General features: G+C 42.9%; 2 protein-coding genes across 2 annotated transcripts; both read right to left on the minus strand.

Annotated features, from left to right (window-relative positions):
- Positions 1-5,767: 5,767 nt before the first annotated feature.
- Positions 5,768-6,709, minus strand: LOC126082102 (olfactory receptor 2A1/2A42-like). The gene has a single exon (XM_049894554.1). The coding sequence runs from the start codon at positions 6,707-6,709 to the stop codon at positions 5,768-5,770; it is 942 nt and encodes a 313-aa protein (XP_049750511.1).
- A 15,778-nt stretch (positions 6,710-22,487) lies between these two features.
- Positions 22,488-23,429, minus strand: LOC126082103 (olfactory receptor 2A1/2A42-like). The gene has a single exon (XM_049894556.1). It carries the CDS (start codon positions 23,427-23,429, stop codon positions 22,488-22,490), a length of 942 nt encoding a protein of 313 aa, XP_049750513.1.
- Positions 23,430-24,907: the final 1,478 nt, after the last annotated feature.

A 24,907-nucleotide genomic window follows, 5' to 3' on the forward strand; every position in this document is an offset into this window, starting at 1 on the left:
GTATTAAAGAGCACACATTTCAAGGACTCTAGCTCTTTTACAAGGATCCCTGGTGGTGCAGCGGTTGAGTGCTTGGCTGCTAACTGAAAGCTTGGTGGTTCAAACCCGCCCAGCGGTTCCACAGGCGAAAGTCCTAGTTATCTGTACCTGTAAAGATTACAGCCAGGAAGATCCTCTGGGGCAGTTCTCCCCTGTCACACGGGGTCGCTGTGAGTGAGAACCAACTCGATGGCAGCCAACAGCAGCAGCTCTTTTACAAGAAGCCAGATAAATAACACACAGAGAAGGCAGAACAGGAGAACAGGGAAAAGGCCGGGGAGATAACTGATCACTCTCCACTCTGTAGGATTAAGAATAACTCTTCAGTAGCTGGAAACCCCGGTGGCTTAGTGGTTAAGTGCTACAGCTGCTACCCGAGAGGTCAGCAGTTCAGACTCCCCAGGTGCTCCTCGGAAACTCTATGGGACCGTTCTACTCTGTCCTACGGGGTTGCTATGAGTCGGAAGCGACTCGATGGCAGTAGGTTTTGGTTTCTTTTCTTTGGTAGTTGTTGTTTCCAGTTTACAAAGTGCTGACATGTACATTACCTTTGTGAAGCTGACAACATTCCTTGGACTATGTAGAGTGGAATCTTCATCACCCTTTTATAGACTAGGAAACAGAGCAAGGGCAAAGCTGTTCAGGGCGTGCTTGAACCGAGGTTCACAGGACCTTCCCCTCGGCTGAGACTTCATGATTCAGGGCTGGCATCATCTACGTCCATCAGGAGGTGTTCTGGGGAGCAGCAACAATGTCGGGATTTCTGTACTGAAATGGGACACGGGCATTTGTCTTAAAGCTGTGTTTGGGTTGATTTTAAAATAAAATTGAGAAAAATCCATTGTCTATCTCAAGGCGGGTGCTGGTGGGAATTTGTGGAGGGGGCACAAGTCTCCCCATTTTACCTCTGGGTACCAGCCCTGCTCCAGAGTTTTATTATTGTCCCAAGGAGCCGGAGAGTTAGAAACTTAGAACCTCTAACCTTGTCTTCAATACTGCTGATACTTACCAAACCATGCCCTCTTCTTCCTGGTACACACCCATGGCGAGCCTGTGTGTGTCAAAGTTGTGCTCTGCGGGGTTTTCGATGGCTGGGTTTTCAGAAGAATATCAGCAGGCCTTTCTTCTGAGGCACCTCTGGGTAGACTCCAATCTCCAACCTTCTGGTCAGCAGGGTTCACTGTTTGCACTACCCAGAGACTCCCCTGGTACACACAGAGGCCCTCTTCCCAGGCTTCCTTGCAGTTTGCATGGCCATGTGACTAGGTTCTAGCCAATGGGATGTGTGCAGGAGTCCACTTTTAGACCAGGCCCATTCAGCCTCCGTGTTTTCTCGCCTGCCCACCCCCATGACAGCTTGGGAGCCATGTGGAGAAGGTAGCAGACCCACGGGTGTAGGGTCCCTGGGTCCCGAGCCGCCACGTGATGGACAGACGCCAGCTGCCCCGGAACACCTGCTTTGATCCAGCCACTGAGATCTGGCTCCATGGCAGCTCAGATGAGAGCTGGTGCTGCCTTCGCCCACACACAGCTCACCAGTCTGTGTGCTCCTTCCTTCCTGCGATGATGACATTTCCCAGCTCCTTCCACACTTCGGTATGGCTGTGTTCTAGGTCTTGCCGATGGAGTATGATCTTTTACTTGCTACCTATGTTGAAAACTATGTTAGCTATATTTTTTTCCCTTTCTTTACACAGGTTTTCGGAATATTCAGGCAGATTTCCTTGAGCCTTACTTACTACAGACAGAGAAAGATCCCACAAGTCCAGGCTATAGAGGAGTGGCATAGCTTAGTGGTTGTGGGCATGGTCTTTGGAGTCGGGTAGATCTAGGCTAGAGTCCAGCGTGTGCCACATTCTTGCTGTGTTACCACAGAAGAGTTTCTTACCATCTCTGTGCCTCCATCTCCTCTTTCATAAAATGAGTGTAATAGTGCTAACCTTACAGAATTATTGCGAAGGTTGAGCAAGGTGATAACACACATACCTCTTAGCACAATGCCTGATGATAGATTCAATAATTGCTAGCTATTAAAATTATTATTTACAATGTGGGCAATACAGGCACAGATTTATAGATGAAAATTTTTGTTCTGAGTCCTAGGACTTTTCCCAGTGATAGTTACTCTTATTGAACATTTTCCAACTGGGTCAATAAAAGTCCTTCTTCTTAGGGCAGACATTTCACCTTGTATTTCAGCTGATCTAATGCAACTCCCATGTTCTAGAGTACTAAAATGGTCTACTCATTTATTAATTCAGCAGTTGGTCTGATTCCTTCTAGGTTTAAGGCCCAAGAGATTCAGTCATCTTCAGAAGAGGCTATTTCATTATTTATGTCTGGAGCTTGCTCTGCCTTCCTTTGGAAAAGTGAAAATCCAAATTCCAACGAAATGTGAGGGAACCACAGAGAGACAAAGAGTCAGAAAACAAGAAGGAAGCTTAAAGATTGTCTAGTCCAACTTTTCCTGTTGTAGGAGAGCAAACTGAAACTCAGAGAGGTTAAGTAACTTTTCTGAGGTCACACAGCAAGTTCTTTGTAGAATTGGATGAGAACCAGATATCCTGGCGGAATCACTCTGTGCTCAAGAATCCGCTTCTTCTTTTGACTCAGCATGGTTTCAAACTTTGAAAATAGAGGAACCCCTGAGACTATTACCCTGAGATACTCTTTAAACCTTGAAGTGAAACTGTCCCCTGAAGTCACCTTTTAGCTAAATAGCAGGTTAGCTTAAAAAGTAAAGAATGTCACCCTTGAGTGCTATGCTATTTTAAAAAATTACCTGAGACCAAATGGTCAACAATTACTCTAAAGCACAAATAAGAAGTGTGGGGGACTGTGAGACTAAGTTAATGGGAGTAAAACAACTAGAACAGAAATAATGAGAATGTGACACAATGTGAAGAATGTAACCAATGTCATTGGAATTCCGTGTAGAAATAGTTGAATGGGAGCAGATTTTGCTGTATATATTTTCACCAAAAATACAATAAAATATTAAAACAAAACAACATAACACCAACAACCAAAGAAAAATACAGGGTGAAAAAAAGAAGCAGATCGAAATGGACTAATACTATTCAGAGTTGGACAAGAAGCAAGCAGAATGAGACACCTCCTGCTGGATGGGAGATGATCCTAGCCACGAAGCTTGTGGGGTGACATTCTGACTCTTGTTTCATCTACTCCCAGCCATGCCTACTTAACAATGAAAGGCCACACTCAGAGCAACAGTCTGACCCAGCCCACATGCCAATGATGCTGCTGGTGCCATTTCAGGTGGCAAGGCATGGTTGCCCCACAGGTCCCATCCCTGCCCTTTCAGCAGCCACTGCCTGTAATTGTCCCCACCTTCTTGCCAAGTTTTTAAAGGCAACCCTAACATGGCTTCCCATGGACACCAGCATCCTCCTGACCTTCTAGAATCACAGGTCCAGCGGTATGAAGTCAACTCGCTTTTTTTTCATTTGAACAAATGTAAGTCATTTTTTTTCTATCTGGAGTCCAATGGCCAGCCTTTGGCTGGGGTTGTAAGTTTCTCTTCTTCTCTCTTCCTTCTTTTCCTCCTCCTTCTTCATAATGTCTTTGATTTTTATACAGTGGTTATGATTATGGGGTCAACAACTTGCCTAAATTTCTAGGTACTTATTAGCTGTGAGACATTGGGTAAGTGACTTAATCTCTCTGTGCCTCTGTTTTTTCATCTATAAAGTGGTTAATTATGGTCTCTACCTCATAGGGCTGCAATGAGGATTAGAAGAGGTGATGCTTATAAGGTGCTTAGAAAGGTTTCTCACCCCCAGTAAGCACTCAGTAAGTCTGTGGGGTGTGTGCACACGAGCATGTGAGTGGTCTGTGTAAAGCTAGGGTGTGTTGGTTTTGGGTCTTACCTCCCAGGTCAGTTCTTCTGAACCAAACCTCCAATCTCCATGAGAATAGCCTCTGTTCCCACCCTCTTGTATCTGTTCCTTTAAACGTTTGAAGCTCCTTCGTGATTCTGCCCCACAAGAAGCCTTCCGTAGATAATCTCTGGCTCTCCTGGTCTCATCATGGGTGCATATTAGACCAAAAAGAAACCCACAGTCACCTAACACGTCTTACTTTGGATAAGCCTCTTGCCGTTGAGTTGATCCGACTCATGGTGACCCCATGTGTGTCAGAGTAGAACTGTACTCCTTAGGGTTTTTAGTGGCTGATTTTTTGAAAGTAGATCACTAAGCCTCTCTTCTGAGGCACTTCTGGGTGGACTCGAGCCTCCAACCTTTCCATTGGCAGCTGAATGCATTAACTGCTTACACGTCTAGGGACTCAACCTTACTGATGATGTGGTACCATTAATAATAATGTACTACATTGTGTGGTCTACCTAAGTAGAAAAGGCTTGGAGCCAGGTGGTTTGGGTCTGAGTGTAGCATTTGCCACTTACTTGATCTTTGCATCTATAAAATAGGTGGTAATGGTCGGGGGATGGGTTATGGTAAGTGAGGGGATTTCTATACAGTGCCTGTCACACTGAGTACCTACTTAGTAAAGTACTTATTCTTATTAAAGCCCATCTTTCCCATTCCGTTCCCACTGCCTTGGCTTTCCATCCATACCCAAAAGCTGGGTTGTGGCACTTGCAACTTCCCCCAAGTGAAGGCAAAAACAACAACAAAAAAAGCCCAAACCCGCTGCCGTTGAGTTGATTCTGACTCATAGCAACCCCATAGGGTTTCCAAGGCTGTAATCTGCATGGAAGCAGACTGCCACATCTTCCTCCCTTGTTGCTGCTAGTGGTTTTGAACCACTGATCTTTCAGTTAGCCATCAAGCACCTCAGCCACTGCACCACCAGTGAAGAGCACGTGTATAGTCAGAGAATCATGGCAAATCTTGTGGAGAAGGCGAGAAGGGCCTAAAATAAGGGTATCGCAAGCCCAGGGCAGACTGGGAAGTGAGTCCCTGGGAGGCGGCAGAATGTGTGGGGTCTCACTCTCCGACCATAGCAATTGTAGGTCAGGCAGATCACAGGATTTCCTCAGTAAAAGTCAATTAGCTCCCTAGCTGAAGTAGGCATTTAGGTATACTTACAGCTTGTAAGAGGAAGTGCAGTTTTGGGGGAGACACCCAAAAGGGGGCTGAAAATGGGTGAAAGTGGGTGCTGGGCTCTCTGCCTGTGGTTGCAGTGGTTTTTTCTTTTTTAATATTTTTATTTGTTATTGTTTTTTAATTTGGTAAATACATATGTAACAATTCATTTGCCTTGTCAATGTTCTTCACATATACGAGTCAGTGGCATTAGTTATGTTTATCATGCTGTTCAGCCATCACCACTATCCATTTCCAGATTTTCCCATCATACTTAACAGAAGCTCAGCACCCCTAATGTGTTTTTCAAACTGCTGCTGAGGCAGCCACATCTGACAATGCCTGCTGTTCTGCTATTACTGAGCGTGCCTAAGTCAGAGGTAGAGGGGCTGTTCTAAACGTCTGGGACCCATAGCAGTGCGTGAAATGAATTTTTTTTTTTTATTCAAACATTCTCAACTCCTTTAGTAACTAAATTAAAAAAAAAAACTAAAATTAAATGTAACAAATACAGCAAAACCTAAACTCTGCTTTGGGAGGAAAGGAACTATCTTACAGTGTCTCTTGGATCATTGAGTCTTGGACAGAAAGAGATCAGTGAACATGGGCAGTCTTTAGCCCCCAACACTCCAGGACCTACGTGGGCTGATGACTCAGGGTCACTCCAGTTGGCAATGACTCTCCTTGCACAGTGCTCTCCGCAGGGCACTCTTCAGCTCTGTGCCCCTCAGGCTGTAGATCAGGGGGTTCAGCATTGGGTTGAAAATGCTGTGAAACAGGAAAAGGACCTTCTGCTGCTCCTCAGGGTGGCTGGATTTGGGAGCCATATATATGACTAAAGCACTGCCAAAGAAGAGCCCGACCACACAGAGGTGGGAGGAGCAGGTGGAGAAGGCCTTTCTGCGGCCCTCCCTGGACTGGATCTTCAGGACAGCAAAAAAAATGTGGGTGTAGGAGACCAGCACAAGGCAGAAGGGTCCCACTAAAACTAACAGAGAAGCAGCTAAGATGACCACTTGGTTGAGCCAAGTGTCTGCACAGGCTAGCCTGAGGACAGAGAGGAGTTCACAGAAGAAGTGGTTGATCTCATGAGGCCCACAGAAGGGCAATCTCAGGATGAGGCTCACATGGACCAGGACCACGAGGGAGCCACATGCCCAGGAAGTGATGGCCAGGGTGATGCAGAGCCTCCAGCTCAGGATGGCAGAGTACCGGAGGGGGTGGCAGATGGCCACATAGCGATCATAGGACATCACCACCAAGAGAAGACATTCTGTGTGAGCGAAAGTCAAAAAGAGGAAGGTCTGTGTGAGGCAACCAGGAAAGGAAATGGGCATGGTGGGACTCAGGAGGTTCACCAGCATCTGGGGCACCGTGTTGCAGGCATAGGCTATGTCGACGATGGCCAGGTGGGAGAGGAAGAAGTACATGGGAGTGTGCCATCTGGGGTCCAGAGAAATGACCCCAAGGATGGCCCCATTCACCAGCAAGGTAAAGGTGTAGAACAGGGAGAAGAGCCCAAAGAGGAGCAGCTGAACCCTCAGGCCAAGAGGAAACCCCAGGAGAATGAACTCTGTGACAGATGTCTGGTTTTCCCCCATTTCTCTGGAAAGAGACAACAGAACTGTCTAAAAAAAAAAAAAACTATTTTAGCCTCTATTTTGTGAATTTAGTCATATTTAGTGGGTAAACTTTTAACATTGATGATCTATTATGCACTAAGTTAATCGCTTGATCTGACACCCAGCTTTTCAGAGGAGGATGTATCACTCGTGATGGGAAGAAAGACGGTTAACCCAAAAGAGGAGATAAAATAACGACAGGGATTGTCTCAAAGTTGAATGTGTTGAAATAACTAAGAGAATTCCTGGGGCATAATGGGAAGAATCAGGAATGAAAGAACTCCAGGTATGAGAACAAGAGTAGTCCTAGAAAAGAAATGTAAATTCCAATTTTTTTGATAGAAATATGAACAGAGTTACCTTCCGCTTCTGAAATCCACCTTTTACCTATAGAGCAGCTTACAATGAGAGGCACAAAATGAGAAAAAGCAACTTGTATAACGATGCAATTGGTTAGATTGCTAAGAAGGAATTAATGAATGGGCTCCGGTGGGCTCCAATAGTCCGAAAAATCAGCCATTGAAAACTGGCTCGTTGAGAGAGTCTTGAGTGCACCCAAAACATCATTCAAGATGCCTCTATGTCATCTCAAAGAGGCAGAAAGATGTGACTGTGACTCAGAACCCATGAGGGGCAGTGTTTTCAGCCCATCTTGAGCCAGTCCCAGGATGAGGGGAGCCTGGCCTGATGGCACAAGTGTGTAGGTCTGAATCTACAACCCAGATGGCTTAGGTGATCAGTGATCAATAACCCTAGCCAATAAGATCTCCAGTTACCCTCTTTGCTCAAATCCTGTGCTCACCAATCAACCATTTAGAATTCATTTGAATTCTTGTATTTTGACAAAGAGTGTGCTGGTCAGCAAAGGTCTTGACCATTCTGAGTTTGGCTCCTGAGAAATGTGTATACTGAACCAAATTTTGAAAGCTGAATCTACAAGGTAGGTACCAGGCAATCTCATTGAAGTGCAACTAAAGGAAGCTTTTCTGAGCAGTAAATTGAACCTTGAAGGATATTCCCGTTGAATACCCCTAGAGTAACAACAAGTGACAGTAATGCTGTGTTGTTGTTCTTAGGTGCCTTCAAACTGGTTCTGACTCAGCGATCCTATGTACAACATAACGAAGCACTGTCCGATTCTGTGCCATAGCAAGGATCCTCATAATCCTTGCTACGTTTGAGCCCATTGTTGCAGCCACCATGTCAATCCGTCTCGTCAAGGGTATTTTTTTTTTTTTTTTTTTTGCTGACCCTCTGCTTTACCAAGTATGATGTCCTTCTCCAGAGACTGGTCCCTCCTGATGACATGCCCAAAGTACATGAGAAGTCTCATCATCCTTGCTTCTGAGGAGCATTCTGGCTGTACTTCTTCCAAGATAGATTTGTTCATTCTTCTGGCAGTCCGTGCTGTTGTTGTTGTTAGGTGCCATCGAGTTGGTTCCAACTCATAACCATCCTATGTACCACAGAACAAAACACTGTCCGGTCCTGCACCATCCTTACAATCGTCATTATGCTTGAGCCCATTGTTGCAGCCACTGTGTCAATCCATCTCCGAATAACAGTTAAATGTTAGTTAAAAACAACCAAATTATTAAACAATATCATTAATATCACATGCAAGCAAAATTTTACTGAAGATCATTCAAAAGCGGCTGCAGCAGTATATTGACAGGGAACTGCCAGAAATTCAAGCCGGTTTTAGAAGAGAATGTGGAACCAGGGATAACATTGCTGATGTCGGATGGATCCTGGCTGAAAGCCAGAGGATACCAGAAAGATGTTTACGTGTGTTTTATTGACTATGCAGAGGCATTCAACTGTGTGGACCATAACAAATTATGGATAACATTGTGGAGAATTGGAATTCTGGAACACTTAATTGTGCTCTTGAGGAATCTGTACATGGATCAAGAGTCAGTTGTTTGAACAGAACAAGGGGATACTGCAGGGTTTAAAGTCAGAAAAGATGTGTGTCAGGGTTGTATCCTTTCACCATACCTATTCAATCTGTATGCTGAGCAAATAACCCGAGAAGCTGCACTATGTGAAGAAGAACGGGGCATCAAGATTGGAGGAAGACTCATTAACAACCTGCATTATGCAGGTGACACAGTCTTGCTTGCTGAAAGTGAAGAGGACTTGAAGCACTTACTGATGAAGATGAAAGACCACAGCCTTCCGTATGAATTACACCTCAACATAAAGAAAACAAAAATCCTCACAACCGGACCAACAAGCAACATCATGATAAACGGAGAGGAGTTTGAAGTTGCCAAGGATTTCATTTTACTTGAGTCCACAATCAACACCCATGGAAGCAGCAGTCAAGAAATCAAAAGATGTATTGCATTGGGCAAATCAGCTGCAAAAGATCTCTTTAAAGTTTTGAAATGCAAGGATGTCACCTTCAGTACTAAGGTGTGCCTGACCCAAGCCATGGTGTTTTCAATCGCCTCATATGCATGCAAAAGCTGGACAATGAATAAGGAAGACCGAAGAAGAATTGTCACTTTTGAATTGTGTTGGTGAAGAACATTGAATATGCCATGAACTGACAAAAGAATGAACAGATCTGTCTTAGAAGTACAACCAGAATGCTCCTTAGAAGCAAGGATGGCGAGACTAAGTCTCACATACTTTGAACATGTTGTCAGGACTCAGTCCTTGGAGAAAGATATCATGCTTGGTATGGTAGAGGGTCATCGAAAAAGAGGAAGACCCTCAATGAGATGCATTGACACAATGACTGCAACAATACGTTCAAGCATCGCAACAATTGTGAGGATGGCGCAGGTCTGAGCAGTGTTTTGTTCGGTTGTGCACAGGGTTTCTATGAGTTGGAACTGACTCAATGGCACCTAAAAACAACAACAACACATGACCAGAGACTATTTTATTTTCAGGTTTTTATGAATAATTTCTGTTAGGGCAACCTTCTAAATTTATTTGGAAAATGTGCAAAGCACATAGAAATATCTGGCTGGGAAAATGAATTGCAATCTACATCTTAATAGTCTCTTAATCTCTTTAGTTAGTCCTCCTTGATTTTCTTCTGTATCTTCCAAAATAATGACATAAAGGAAAGAGAAACAGTGCTTACGCTGTAAGAATCTCTTCGATCGCTAAACCCAGAGATGAGAGAAGGAGGACTGAGATACTAAGATTCTGTCAGGGTCCAAGTTTAATGCTAACATGCTCCTTATGAACAAGGACTAGGAATGCTCACTTTGTAGCTCTCGAACTTTGGAGTGTTTGCTGAGTGAACGAGTGAATGAATGAAAGTATAAATGAATGGATGAATGCCTAAATATAGTTTTTTTTTTTAACATCTTGGACAGGACCTGTAATTTCTGGATTAGTTAAATCTTGCCTGCTATAATTGTACCCATTTAAGGACATTCCTCCCACAGCAAATAAAGAATGGCCTTTCTGAAGTTGGATAAAAATGACTGAAGAATCTCCAGACATCGAACACTAGAAAAACACTTCTATTTTCTTTTTCCCTCATCCCTAGCCACCCCCCAACCCCAACAATTTTATTTCACTCTTACATATAGTGGAGCCCTGGTGGCACAGTGGTTAAGAGCTTGGCTGCTAACCAAAAGTTCCCAGTTCGAATCCACCATTTGCTTTTTGGAAACCCTATGGAAGGGACAGTTTTGCTCTGTCCTGTAGGGTTGCTATGAGTCAGAACTGACTTGATAGCACCTACCAACAACAACTATGTGTGGTAAAAGCATCTCAATGAACTCAAATGGATTCCATTTTCCAAAGGGCAGGGAGAAGTGAAAAGAAATACTTAAAAAAATATTAAATACATCCCAGTTCCCATGTAACTGTCAGGCATTTTTGGAAGCTTTAAGTGGTGTATTTTGTATGTACATACAAGTTCACAGTTCAAAAGTTGGTAGCTCGTTTTGTGACTAATGAATTACCCGGCATCTCTATGGTTTCAAAGTAAATATCAAGAGGGAAGTAATTTCTTCATACATGAACAGACCTGTCCGTACTAGATGGGGCCTACATTTCAAAAAGGAACGTTAAGATCTGATGAGCTGACAAACTCATCTCTAGAGTACCAGGTGTGAGTCACCGTAGCATTCCTGAAGTGAGAGCTATTTTTAAATTCATGGTTCCACTGAAGTACTGGGTGGATGGATGGTTCTTCCCAAATAGTAAGAAATGTTTCAGTTACAACTAATAACCTCACTAGACCTCCTTCTTGCTGGATGGCATGTCCCCCAAGTCCCTGTTTCTGTAGCTCACTGTATCTTTATCTCCATCCTCACCTATTTTTCCTTTCCTGGCTCCCCTTTTGCCAATATTCTCTCCCCATTCCCCATTTTTCTTATGTCTCTTCTACAATCCCACTCTCAAAATCTCTTTTTCCTACCTCTCCCATACGTGTCCCCATAGTATTCCAGAGACTTGTCAATAGTTCCAATATCTGAGCTGTTTCTTAGAGGACTTTGATCGCATAGGAAGTCTGCATTCAGGTTAGCTGTCTTAAAAGCAGGCTTGGAAAATCCTACCTCATAATGCATGGGGGCAGTATTATTCTGCCAACCCACTTATCTGGGAAATGGAAATAACCTCCATCGACACCTTGGTGGCCAATAAGGGCTTTTTAGTTGTGCTTCAGAATTGAGTTAATCAGAAATTGTGCTTAAAATAAGCCCTTAGATTGAAGAAATCTTTTTATGCAGTCAATGATAAAAGGATCACGTATTTGACCGTGATAATGTCTGCAGCTTGGCAGGTGTTCAATGAATATTTACTGACTGTTTATCAGTTTGAGTAAATCCGAAAAACCATTCCTGAGCTCCTTACATTCTGCCTTGAGCCAGATTGTCAGGCAAAGAAAAAACGACCACAGACAATTACAGAGATAGGTAACCCTTAGAGGTGATACCAGCTGTTACTAGTTGAATAACGTTGAGTGTATTTCTCCACCTCTCCAAGCCTCAGTTTTCTCCTTTGTAGCAGGAAAATTGTGATAAGTGTTTCATGAGGTTATTGTGAAGATCTGCCCGGCGCATCTTGCCCTATTGGCCTCTATCCTCTGACAGCAGATCGCAAAGCTTTGATTATAACAAAGCCAACAAGGTGATTTTGTGGACAATGGGCTGTTAAAGGGTTTAATAAGGTAGGTTTTGGCTATTGACCTTTTGTCATCTTTTGGGGGGAAGTGTGCTGCTGTCAGTAAGGAGGTAATAGGGGTGACAGAGAGCTCAAAACTGTGACAAGTCTGTACAACTCTGAAGATTATCCTTTACAAGCAACTACTTCCCTTTCTGCACTCCCCCCCTCGCTGCTTCAACCACACTCACACACAGACACGCACGCATACACAGACACACACACACATTCTTATACTCTCACTGACTCACACACACACTTCAGGTTTGGGGAAGTCTAATACTTAAACGTATTCATTGAGCACCTCGGTGTGCTGCTACTGTCCTCCGTGTCGCAGGCAATAGAGAGAAGTGAAGGACAGTGTGGGCTGCGTAGATTGTGGTTTGGTTTTGTTGACAAGGCATAAACACAAGGACTGAACATATGTCAGCTTTCCTGAAATGTAAGGTCACTTCATAATACAGTCCAGTACAGCCTTCTTTCGCATAAGAAAATCATTCCGTATATTTACCTAAACCTCTTTTTTTTTAATCACATGGAAATTTCTTATATTTTTACCAATGCCAACTTTCACAAGTTCGTCGCCTTCACGCAGCTACTTCTTCACTATATTTATTTTAAAAATCCCAATTCTATACATACTTAGAATATTTGTGAATAATATGTCCAGCTAATTTAGCCCTAGCCTTCCCTCAAACCATCCCACAGCAGAATAACAATCCGCACATATTCAGAGAGAAGTAAGTAAATTCCCTTTCTACAGCTACATAGAGTGGCGGTCAAGGAGTGACGGGCAACATGAGGCCAGGTGCTACCGTGTGTCTAGGAGGCATTTAAGGTTGCATCAAAGTGGGAACCTGGTTAGGAGGTGGTGTTTGGAAGCGTCTCCAGGCTGGGACAGGGGTCCTGCTCTCTGGAAGCTTCTGTGGGAGCCACAGCACCCGTTTCTGTTCCTGATGAAGAATCTGTCAGCATCCTTGGCAAAGGCTTTATTCTCTGATGGGCTCACCCTGGTTTGTTGGAGCTTGGAGGAGTGTCATGAGATGCAGGTGTGTCCCCCCTCCAATGGGAGGAGAGATGAAGCCTCTGCTTCTGTCCTTGTCGCTGGAGGATGCACTGTCAGGAAGCGGGGACAGTCACAGAGTTCACCCTGAGGCAGCATCACCTCTCCAAATACGCGGCATTATGGATGTCATGTGTCCCAGCGCAGCCTGTCCCTAAATTCCTAGCGGTTCAACGCATCTGTCAGGGAGCAGCCCCCATGGACAAGGAATGCACTCCCCAACCCCCATGGAAACTCAGCTTCTCCCCAGTGTGACCAGGGTCCCTGGGGCGGCTGCAGAGATGGGGAGAAAGCGAGTTAGAACCCAGGGCCCCCAAGTCAGCTGACTCCAAGAATGACTCAGAGGCCTGGAGATGATGCACAGAGTTAGGGAGCAGGGTGAGGATGGGGGACAGAGAGGGCCCAGAGGTCCCCATGTGGCTCATTAGAACCTACCTGGAGGGAGGGTGCTTAGGGCACAAAGTCCTCAAGCAGGTCTAGTTAGAAATTCTCTGGTCTCTACTCTGGTGGTAGGAAGTGTTAGATTCAGAGCCTGTGCCCCCAGCGGAGGGGAGGAGAAGCAGCTTCCCCTAGAAGGTTCCCTCTCCCAGGAGGGGGCAGGATTTGCTAGCTCAGATGCTCTCATATTTATTTTTGTTTCTTTTCTATACTACACATAACAGAGTCAGGAATCTTTTATCAGGCAACTGTGCAAGTGTCAAGCTAACGTGTTCTCTAGGTGGTGACCCCTGGCCTGCTGGGGTCATGGCATACACCTGGGGACCTGGGATACGGTTGTCCAGTTTTGAGAACACACACAACCACAGTGAGAGGAAACACACATTTAGAGACATAAATCACTGCAACTGATCATATGAAATCTTGTGCATAGAGGCCAATCCACAAATATTAGGACCTTTCCTTCATTTCTCTTTCCATGTTTCAAGTGAACTGCAGAAACTGACCTAAAAGACAAAACCTTGTGAAAATATTAGGTTTAGGACATGGCTTTCTACATTCAACACTATATATTAAACATCAATTATAGAAGTCAGCTAATGACGTAAGAATGGAAAGGTTGAACTAAGACAATCAAAAATTAAACATAAAATGTTATAATGTCAAACTAAAGTTTCAGAAAATGCATCACCTCAAAATTATGTAGTTTTTAACAAACTGACACTGCTTGTGGACAGCTTCCACAATGGTAAGAATAAGTATTTACAAAGTACACATGTATACAATGGAAAATGACGCACAGAGAACTGTAAAACCTGACTTGAATTGAGCATACTCTCAAATATTGACATTTTCTTCCAACCTCAAGAAATAAGAAATTGTCTGTCATGAGCAAGCAGCAAACTGAAAACCTGTGGAAAAAATACTTTTAGAGAATACTTTTTTTTTTTAATAATAAACACTTCAGGAACATTGGTTATAAACAGACATTTAGGAGGTAAATTGGAAAAACTGCAACTAAGATAGGTAATCAATAATTAAGTGTAGCATTTGGGAAGGTCACACAAATTAAAAATTGGGAAAACCCTTTAAAGCATGATCACCAGTATCTGTAACTCAAAATTATCTATATTCTATTAAAATTAAACTGTAATAACTTTGATCTTGACAGTGTTTACTACTTAAGGCAGTAAAATGACTCATAAATAATACAAAGACCTCTGCACACAGACAACACAGTGAGTGTTAATTGAAATGAAGATGTTGACATTACCTGCTAGCACTGGGTATTTGACTTCACCACACATTAATTACTTTTACGGCTAGAGCAAAGCACTCCTAGGATTTGTCCATAGAGGTCATTTAAGAGTAACACAGGTAAAATGCAGCATAAAGTGGATGAATTTATCCACTTCTCAGTGTAAATTACCTTAAGAGATACTTTTGTAAAGTGCAGCTAATAACAATGGGAGAAATGCCCAATGTGGGTGAGTGTCTTCAGGATAACATGGCAGAAATTCAATTGGTGGAGAATCTACTCAATTGTATTTCTTGAGTAATTATTACTCAAAAGAGCAGTGGTTCCCCTGGAATCCTGATAAACAGGGACTGGAAGGGGCAGATTTTGTTAGGGCTCATTTTAGGTTTATTTGTTTCAGCTGTTGGTGTTTTCCTCCCTGAGACAAGGCTCCATAAAAACGTTCCTCTTCCTCATGCATTGTGGTCTCTGGGATCTGCCCCAGCAGGACTGCATGCCCAGTCCTCCTACATTCAGGTGGGTCCTGTTCTTACAAAGGAGCGTGAGCAGAAGGGACTGTGCTGCTGTGTCTAGGGCTGCAGTGGATAAGAAGTGGCTGCACTTCCACCCCCATCATCTTCCCATTACTGGCTGACAGTGAAGTCTTCCAAGACCCTGGGGGAACAGCAGCATCAGGAGATGGGAGGACTCTGGGGCCCAGAATAGATTCTTAAAATTAGCATCCCCATTCTAAGTGATTAGTAGTTATTTCCAAATTCTTACTCATCCAGAATTTGTGCCAATTTATACCCTATCCATACTGAGTGTAAGCTTTTACCCACATACTCACCAACACTAAATACTGCCTATCTGTTTTTGTCAATCTGTACTCAATAAATAACAGCTATTAATATTATTATTTACCACTATGCAATGCTAGGACCTACTTAGAGATCTGAGACTCTTTGTCAATGAAAGTTAATCTTTTCTAAGCAGGAGTGAAACTCTTTTTTTTTTTTTTCCTCATGGTGGACATTTCACGAGGAGTCATGATGGCACAGTGTTTAAGGCACTTGGTGCGGTGGTGCAATGGATCAGTTTCGTGTGGTCTTTCTTGCCATGGTCTTGTAACTCCTACCCAATGATTGGGCGGGACTGTGCAAATAAGGTAGCCCCACCAAAGGGATTGGTCGGTTTTGCCATCCCACTAAGCTTAGGGTGAGTCATCCCAGAGGTGAGAGAGAGAATCTCACCATCACCAAGGAAGAAAGGCCAAGAATGGAATGTCCTTTGGACCCAGGATCCCTGTGCTGAGAAGCTCCTGGAACCACAAGACTGAGAGAGACAGAGAAAAGAGGGAGTATTGTCTGTGAGTTCTGTGTGGCCATTGCAAATGAACTATTGAACCCAACAGAGATGTAGAGAGTGCCGTGGGAGGGACGGTTTGTGTCAGAATTGGTAAAGATGGCAGTGAGAGGAGGTATGTCTGACATTCACCTCAGAGGAATCAGCCTTGGGCTGTTGACCTTGATTCCTTTCCCCCTCATGAAGTTAGAGGAGGCCAGACATCACCCCATACCATTTTTACAGCTGCTAACTGAAAGGTCAGTGGTTCAAACCCACCAGTGGCTCCCCAGGAGAAAGATGTGGCAGTCTGCTTCTGTAAAGATTTGTAGCCTTAGAAACCCTATTGGGGAAGTTCTACTCTGTCCTATAGTGTCGCTATGAGTTGGAATTCACTCAGTGGCAGTGGATTAATGGGACATTTCATGTACCACTTCTTATCTCTTTTTCTCCAAGATGTTCATAATTCCTAGATCAGTAGCAAATTCAGTCATCCATTAATTTGGTGGTTACTTTTGAATTCTGACTATGTGCAAGAGTTAACAATATTCAATTATTTCCCCAAAAATCCATTTTATTTTTGTTTCCTATGGAAAATAAAAAACTCCAGATACTAGAAACCTGGTAGAAAAACCAATTGTCGTGGAACTGATTCCAACCCTGTGTGTCAGAGTAAAAATGTGATCCATAGGGTTTTCAGTGGCTGAGCTTCCATAAGTAAATTGCCAGCAATTTATTTTGAGGCACCTCTGGTTGGAGTCAAACTGCCAATGTTTCAGTTAACAGCCAAATGTGTTGAAAGTTTGTGTCACCCAGGGACTCTGGAGACTAGCAGAGAGGCATAGAAATGGAGAACCAGAGGATGCTTACAGATCTCTAGTCCAACATTTCATTTGACAGATGGAGAACCAATGTCCAGAGGAGCTAGGTGGCTTTTGCAAGGTCACACTGTGAGTTAAGAGAATTAGGACAGGAACCCAGATGTGCTGACTTTGAGCCAGCATGCTGAGGACTAAACTAGATGGTGCCCAATGATCCATCTCTTCTCTTGACCCAATGTGTTTTCAAAAATTGAAAATGAACAAACAAGCAGAGAAACAAGTAAAAATTAAATAAATGAAACCAATAAAATTGAACCAGAGCTCTACTCAAAGTTAATGAAGAAGGCAAAGAGTGTGGTCCCTTTCCCTCAGGCTGTGAAATCATCACAGCCACGAAGTCCCAAGAGATTGAATTCGAACTTTCCTCTCCTTCCCCCCTTCCCTAAGAACCATAATTAAAAAATGTTCCCGATATCATTAATAGTATAAGTGAGGTCAGTAAATCAGCAGTATCAATAAGACCTGGGCCCCTGTTAGAAATAAAAAGCCCCCGGACCATCCATTCAGACAATCAGAATCTGTATTTTTCAAGACCCTCAGGTGATTAGTGTGTACGTGAACATCTGAGAAGCTCCTGTCAACACTACTGAGCAAAGAGTAAACAGCAGTCCTCCGGGTCTGTCCTTGGCAGTGCCCACTCCACATGCCAGGGACACTGAAGGGCTATTTCAGGTGTAGGTGAACTGGCTCCCACCCACAGATCCCCATCTTACCATTTTCAGGAATTAAGGCACTGAATATCTTTTGCAAGGGATAGAAGGGTTCATGCCCTCCCTGTGGCCACTGCGCTAGCACATCCCATCTTGGAAGACCACAGACACTGGGCTTGGCAATGAGCACATCCTTTGGAAAGGCCCATAGCCTCTGTTTTATATGATAGAAATCAATATACATTGCCCTCATATTTTTATATTAGCCACTGATATATTTGTAATTCCTCTGTGATCACTGGTTAATTGTATGTAATTAATTATCAAATTCTCCCCATAAAAAACTTTTGCAATAATTGAGCAATCTGGGGGAAAAAAAGTGACTGATGGACAATCAGGTGTCTAACATGACATAGCAGTGGCTAACCATATTACGGTTATGTATTACGTGGAGTTACATATTTTTGGATAGGAGTTTGGGCTAAATGATTATTTGTTTATTTATTTAGTCAACATTTATTGAGTGTCTACTATGAAGTAGACCTGTTCTAGCCATTGAGGATTTAAATATCGATAAGTCCATTTCAAAAGAATGGTTTACAGTTAAGTTAGATCGGCAGAACTTGAATTCTGATTTCCCACTTGAGATTTTTTGGCATTAAGTGAATTAATTCTTTAAGCCTCAAATTCCCTTCTGTAAATGAGAATATTATTAGTACTTCACAGCTTTGATATGAAGATTACATCTAAAGAATTTAGCATAGTATCTGCTAAGCCAAACCAATCTCCCTGCGGTTGAGTCGATTCCAACTCATAGCAGCCCCATAGGGTTTCCAAGGCTGTAAATCTGTATGGCAGCAGACTGCCACATATTTCTCCTGTGGCGCTGCTGGTGGCTTCAAACCACCGACCTTTTGGTCAGCAGTACATCTGCTGCAAAAGACTTCTTTAAAGTATTAAAATGCAAAGATGTCACCTTGAAGACTAAGGTATGCCTGACCCAAGCCAAGGTGTTTTCAACATCTCATATGCATGTGAAAGCTGGACAATGAATAAGGAAGACCAGAGAAGAATTGATGCTTTTGAATAATGGTGCTGGCAAAGAACACTGAATAGACCATGAACTGCCAGAAGAACTCATAAATCCGTTTTGGAAGAAGTACAGCCAGAATGCTCCTTAGAAACAAGGATGGAGAGACTTCGTCTCACATATTTTGGACATGTTATCAGGAGGGATCAGTTCCTGGAGAAGGATGTCATGCTTGGTAAAGTAGAGGGTCATCGAAAAAGAGGAAGACCCTCAACGAGATGGATTGGCACAGTGGCTGCAACAATGGACTCAAGTGTGACAGTGATTGTGAGGATGGCGCAGGACCAGGCAGTGTTTTGCTCCCTTGTACATAGGGTTGCTATGAGTCAGAACCAGCTCGATGGCACCTAACAATCTAACAACAAAAGATTGTTTTAACCACTGGGCCACCAGGGCTCCTTAAATAAATTCTAGATACAATTATTTGCTGCCCTCCTATGACCTGCAGATGATAGGATTTTTAAAAATTAGAAGTCAGAAGATAGTTTAACATTGAACATTCTAAGTAGTTAACTGATAGTTAGGAGTCCATGAATTAGCCCAAGCAGAGCTTGTGGAGTGCTGACTACATGCTAAGCAAGGTTGGCAATAAAATGATGGACAGTCTCTAGGTCTTGCCTTCCTGGAGCTCACCATCTTATACGTAAAACTTGATTTCTACCTGAGCAATGTTCTGTAAATATCACCTGAAGGACTGTACATTTTTGAAAACCAAAATTGAAACCTGAGCTCCTTTGACTTGGGAAAGGTCTCTTTATAGATAAAATACTAGAAAACATTCATTCTGAGTCTTCCCAACTGAGGAGGTATCAAGGACAACAGCCATGTCAATCTTTCCTTCACTGTTTTCTGTCTCACTGGCCAGCTCACCTCAGAGTCCTCCTCAATCCTGGACCCCTGGAGCTGCAACTGTTTCTTGTTCCCTCACCTAGTTTTTTCACATACCCATTCAGAGCCAGGTTGTGTTCTCTAGCAGATTTAAGTCCTGTTCTTCCTTGGACGTAGTTTTTGTTTTGTGTCAACCTCGTGATTTCTCTGCTCTTTACCCACAGATATGCTCTAAGGAGGGCTGTTACTCGGTGGTTATGACCACAGGGTAGGCAATGACAGTGCCTTAGTTCCATCCTGGACTGGGCACTCATTAACTGGGCCACAGGGCAAGTTACTCAAACTCTCTGTGCCTTAGTTTCCATATATGTAAAATGGGGATCTTGATTGCCTTAAGACTCAAAGAGCTGTTATGAGGATTAAATGAGATAGTATACATAAAGTACTTAGAAAAGTGACTGGCCCACAATCAGTTAGAGAGAGAGGTAGCTAAGGAAGAATGGAGAGAGAGAAAGTGAGGCAGACTAAGGTGTCTTGGTTCTGGGTTTTATTAGTTGCTGTCATGTCATCTCCATTAGGTACAACAGAACAAAAGGATTGCAAGTCTGCAAGAACTGTTACCCTTTAACAGTGGAAGTTCACCATCTTTATGATCATTGTTTGTTTGAGTCCATTGTTGTGGCTACCGTGTTAATTATCTCATGGAGGGTTTTCCTCATTTGTGTTGGCCCTCTAACAGGCAGATGTCCTTTTCTAGCAATTGATCTTTACTGATGACATATTCAGTGTAAGTGACTCAAAGTCTCAACATCCTCGCTTCTAAGGAGCATTTGGCGGTGTTTCTTCTAGGTCAAATTGGTTCATTCTTGTGGTATTCCATGGTATATTCAATATTTTTTGCCAGCACCACAGTCCGAATGCATCAAATCTTGTCTTCCTTTTTCATTGTTCAGCTTTTGCATGCCTATGAGGTGATTAAAAAGACCAGGGCTTTACTCGGGCACACCTTAGTCTTCAAAGTGATATCTGGGTGTTAGCTAAACTAAATCACCAATCTCAATAAGAACAGCCTCTATTCTCACCTCTGCCTTCTGTGCTCCTCTAAAGATATGTTGCTCCTTTGTGATTCTACCTGTAGGATTCACTGTCCAGCAAAATCAGCCTCCCATAAATGAGGTCTGCTCCTCCAGGACTTTCAGGGCACAGGCCAGCTCACTGTGGCACGCATTAGGCTGGGCAGAAGCCAAGGAATAGCTTAGCCTTGCTTTATTCAATAACACTGTTATGAGTCTGCCCAGTATAGAGACCTGAGGAGCAAGATTGTCCAGGACAAAGTCTGGTACTTTCTGGTATAATTGGACCTTCTTCATGGATTTCTTCTGATGGCTAAGTGAGGAGATCCTAGTGACATGACTAGTCATGTGTGGTGTATGGCACCGAGGAAGTGATTGATACAATGCTAGCTATTATTATTATAAAAACCCATTTTGTTTTTTCCTTTGAGTTAACTCTGCCTGGGGTCCTCCCCCTACAATAATGTATGCAGTTGGTTTGAATACTTCTAAATCCACAAGTGAAGGGCACACATTCATTCCTATGAATAAGTCTTCTGTCCACTCTTACTGTAAAGCTGCGAATGGCTATGGCAGCAAGAGGGCATGGTCACTGCAGGGCAGGGTATAAAATGGACATATAGGTAACACTGTGGGTATCCACTTGAATATGTGGGGACTCACCCCAAATACTGAATTTGTGACCTGGATTTAATCAGAAAAAGTCAATTCATTACCAACACTGAATAGCCAGGTAGGGACATATACTGCTTGGTAAAATTTCTTATTTAAGGGTCAATAAATTCTAATGAGGGAAATGGTGCACATCTGGTGTGACCAAGGTGGAAGTGTTGATCAAAAGACCCTGGAAAACATTGTGTAGACATGGTCTCTCTGTGTGTGTGCATGCGTATGTGTGTGTATTTTATAGCTCAACACTCAGTTTTCTAGAGAATCCTTAACAACTCAAATGGTTTTGTTTGATACCCATGACGAACCTACTCAAGGAGAGAATGCCCAGTTTGGCCCCTTGCCATCACCTAACCAGTTGATTTCCAAATTTGTCAACATCATCTACAGTTGTATTTTTCTCCTCTCTCCTATATAAGAACTACAAGGAGCTACGGCTGCAAACCAGAAGGTCAGCAATTGGAATCCACCAGCCGCTCCTTGGAAGCACTATGGTGCAGTTCTATTCCACCCTATAGGATCGCTATGAGTCGGAGTTGACTTGATGGCAATGGGTTTTTTTTTTTTTTTTTTTGGCCTACAGATCCTGTTTTAACTTTGTTCTATCACTAAGTTTACTGGTTAACTCCTTTGTATGAGCCAATAATTTTCATACAAAATTTTTCAACAGCATGCCTACCAAACCCAAAACCATTGCCATCTAGTTGATTCCAACTCATAGCAAATAGGATAGAGTTTCCCAGTAGGGTTTTTAAGGCTGTAAATCTGTGCAGAAACTGACTACCATAACTTTCTCTTGTGGAACAGCTGGTGGGCTAGAACCACTGACCTTACAGTTAGCAGCTAACTGCTTTAATCACTGTACCACCAGGTATCCTTCAACAGCATGTAATACAACTAAATATCCCTGAGTTATTCTTTAGAAAGACAAGTGCAATTGTGGGAAATGGACAGGATGCCATTGGGTGTGTGGATCACTTCCCTTGGTTGCAGATTTTTTTTTTTTCTACCCAGTCCTGTGACATCTGTGGGGAGCAAAATTGCAGATTAGGAAGATAGAGAGACTTTAACTTTTAGGGTCCAGAAATGTGAATTAAAATAACCTTTAATTTTGTAGATACTCAATTCAATGAACAATTAAAGAAAAAAATTATATTCAACAAATTCATATGTTATAGAAAGTCAATGAATGCAAGAAAGCTAAAATTTTCCTGCAAAGGAAGAGATTGGGCTTGCTTTGGGGCCATTAAGACACAGACAAGAAGAGAGTAGTGAACTTGTCTCGATTTAGGCAGCCATCAGCAGCAAGACTTGGGACCTGTTTGTGCTGGTGACTCAGGGGTCACCCTGATTGGGAATGACTCTCTTTGCACAGCGCTCTCCGCAAGGCACTCTTCACCTCTGCATTCCTCAGGCTGTAGATCAGGGGGTTCAGCATAGGGTTGAAAAGGCCGTAGAACAGGAAAAGGATCTTTTGCTGCTCCTCAGGGTTGCTGGATTTGGGGGCCATGTACATGACAATGGCACAGCCAAAGAAGAGCCCAACCACACAGAGGTGGGAGGAGCAGGTGGTGAAGGCTTTTGTGGGTCCCTCCCCGGACTGGATCCTCAGGATGGCAAAGAGAATGTAGGTGTAGGATACCAGAACCATGCAGAGAGGCCCCACTAGGATAAACACACAGGATGCAAAGATGACCACTTGGTTGAACCCGGTGTCCACACATGCCAGCCTCAGGACAGACAGGATTTCACAAAAGAAGTGGTTGATCTCCTGAGGCCCACAGAAGGGCAGCCTTAGGATGAGGATCACATGGACCAGGGCCAGGAGGGAGCCACATGCCCAGGAAGGGATGGCCAGGGTGATGCAGAGCCTCCAGCTCATGATGGCAGAGTACCGGAGGGGGTGGCAGATGGCCACATAGTGATCATAGGACATCGCCACCAAAAGAAGACATTCCTTGTGAGCAAAAGTCATAAAGACGAAGGTCTGTGTGAGGCAGCCAGCGAAGGAGATGGGTGTGATAGGACTCAGGAGGTTCACCAGCATCTGAGGCACCGTGTTGCAGGCACAGGACATGTTGACTATGGCCGGGTGGGAGAGGAAGAAGTACATGGGGGTGTGCAGTCTGGAATCCAGATAGATGAGCCCCAGGATGGCCCTGTTCCCCAGCGGGGTTAAGGTGTAGAATAGGAAGAAGATCCCAAATAGGAGCAGCTGCATCATTGGGCCGAGACGAAATCCTAGTAGGATGAACTCTGTGACTGAAGTCTGGCTTTCCCCCATTTCCCTGTGAAAGACACAATCAGATAGCTCTATAACACAATTATTTAAAAACACCTTTATTTTATGTGAATTTTTAATGTGTGAAAAATTATTAGTAAATGTTTTTAATATCTCATTAGATCATAAACAAATGAAGAATTACCTATTTTTTAAAAAATTTTAAATGAAGAGTCAGTTTGTCTAAATTCTTAATCCCACATCAATTTTACAGAAGGGAGTTGTAAATTGGTTGAGTAAATTGGTGCCTAAAGCCATTGACATTGTGACGGAAAAAAAAAAATCAAAACAGAGTACAAATAATTGTGAACTATGGATGGACCCCCAGCTGCATATGTCCAAATCAGTAAGAGAATTTTTTGGAGCATAAAAATAATCCATAATGGAAGAACTTTAAAAATGAGAACAGTCTCAGAAAGGAGAACAATTTGGCTTCAGTAGAAATTATGATTGAGTCAATCTCAGTATCTAAATCTTAACTAGAGAATCTCATGTCATACCTTCCATGGGATCACAAGGAGCAAATCATGAATCATCAACATTTAAATCAATGTTTTTAGTTAGGCAGTAGGAAGGAAGCAGTGGATATGCTATATCTCCATCTCTATCATTTTTATCTCTGTCTCAAACTTCATCTAATTGCCAAATGTTTTGTTACTATTTTCCAAGGTAAATATGTATATTTCAGAGACACATAGGTACAACATATATGTGTGTATGTATGTGTGTGCATATGAATCAAGAAATAAGAAAGACCATAGCCTGGAATGAAAATATGAAGAAAATAAACCCACCCTGCTATTCATTCAGCCCTTGATATTTGTATGCTGAGCAAATCATCCGAGAAGTTGGACTATATGAAGAAGAATGTGGCATCAGGATTGGAGGAAGACTCACTAACAACCTCCGGAGATTATGCAGATGACACAGTCTTGCTTGCTGAAAGTAAAGAGAACTAGAAGCACTTATTGATGAAGATCAAAGACTACAGCCTTCAATATGGATTATACCTCAACATAAAGAACATAAAAATCCTCACAACTGGACCAATAAGCAATATCATGATAAACAGAGAAAAGATTGAAGTTGTCAAGCATTTCATTTTATTTGAATTCACAATCAAGGATCATGGAATCAGCTGTCAAGAAATAAAATGACATATTGCATTGGACAAATCTGTTGCAGAAGACCTCTTTAAAGTGTTGAAAAGCAAAGATGTCACTTTGAGGACTAAGGTGCTCCAGACCCAAACCGTGCTATTTTTAATGGCCTCATATACATTCGACCACTGGACAATGAGTAAGGAAGACTGAAGAAAAATTGTTGCATTTGAATTCCTGTATTCATGAAGAATATTGACTATACCGTGGACTGCCAGAAGAACAAACAAATCTGTCTTGGAAGAAGTACAACAAGAGCGTTCCTTGGAAGGAAGGATGATGAGACTTTGTCTCATGTACTTTGGACATGTTATCAGGAGG

The sequence above is a fragment of the Elephas maximus genome, chromosome 8 (genome assembly GCF_024166365.1).
Source record: "Elephas maximus indicus isolate mEleMax1 chromosome 8, mEleMax1 primary haplotype, whole genome shotgun sequence".
In the NCBI taxonomy this organism is placed as follows: domain Eukaryota; kingdom Metazoa; phylum Chordata; class Mammalia; order Proboscidea; family Elephantidae; genus Elephas; species Elephas maximus.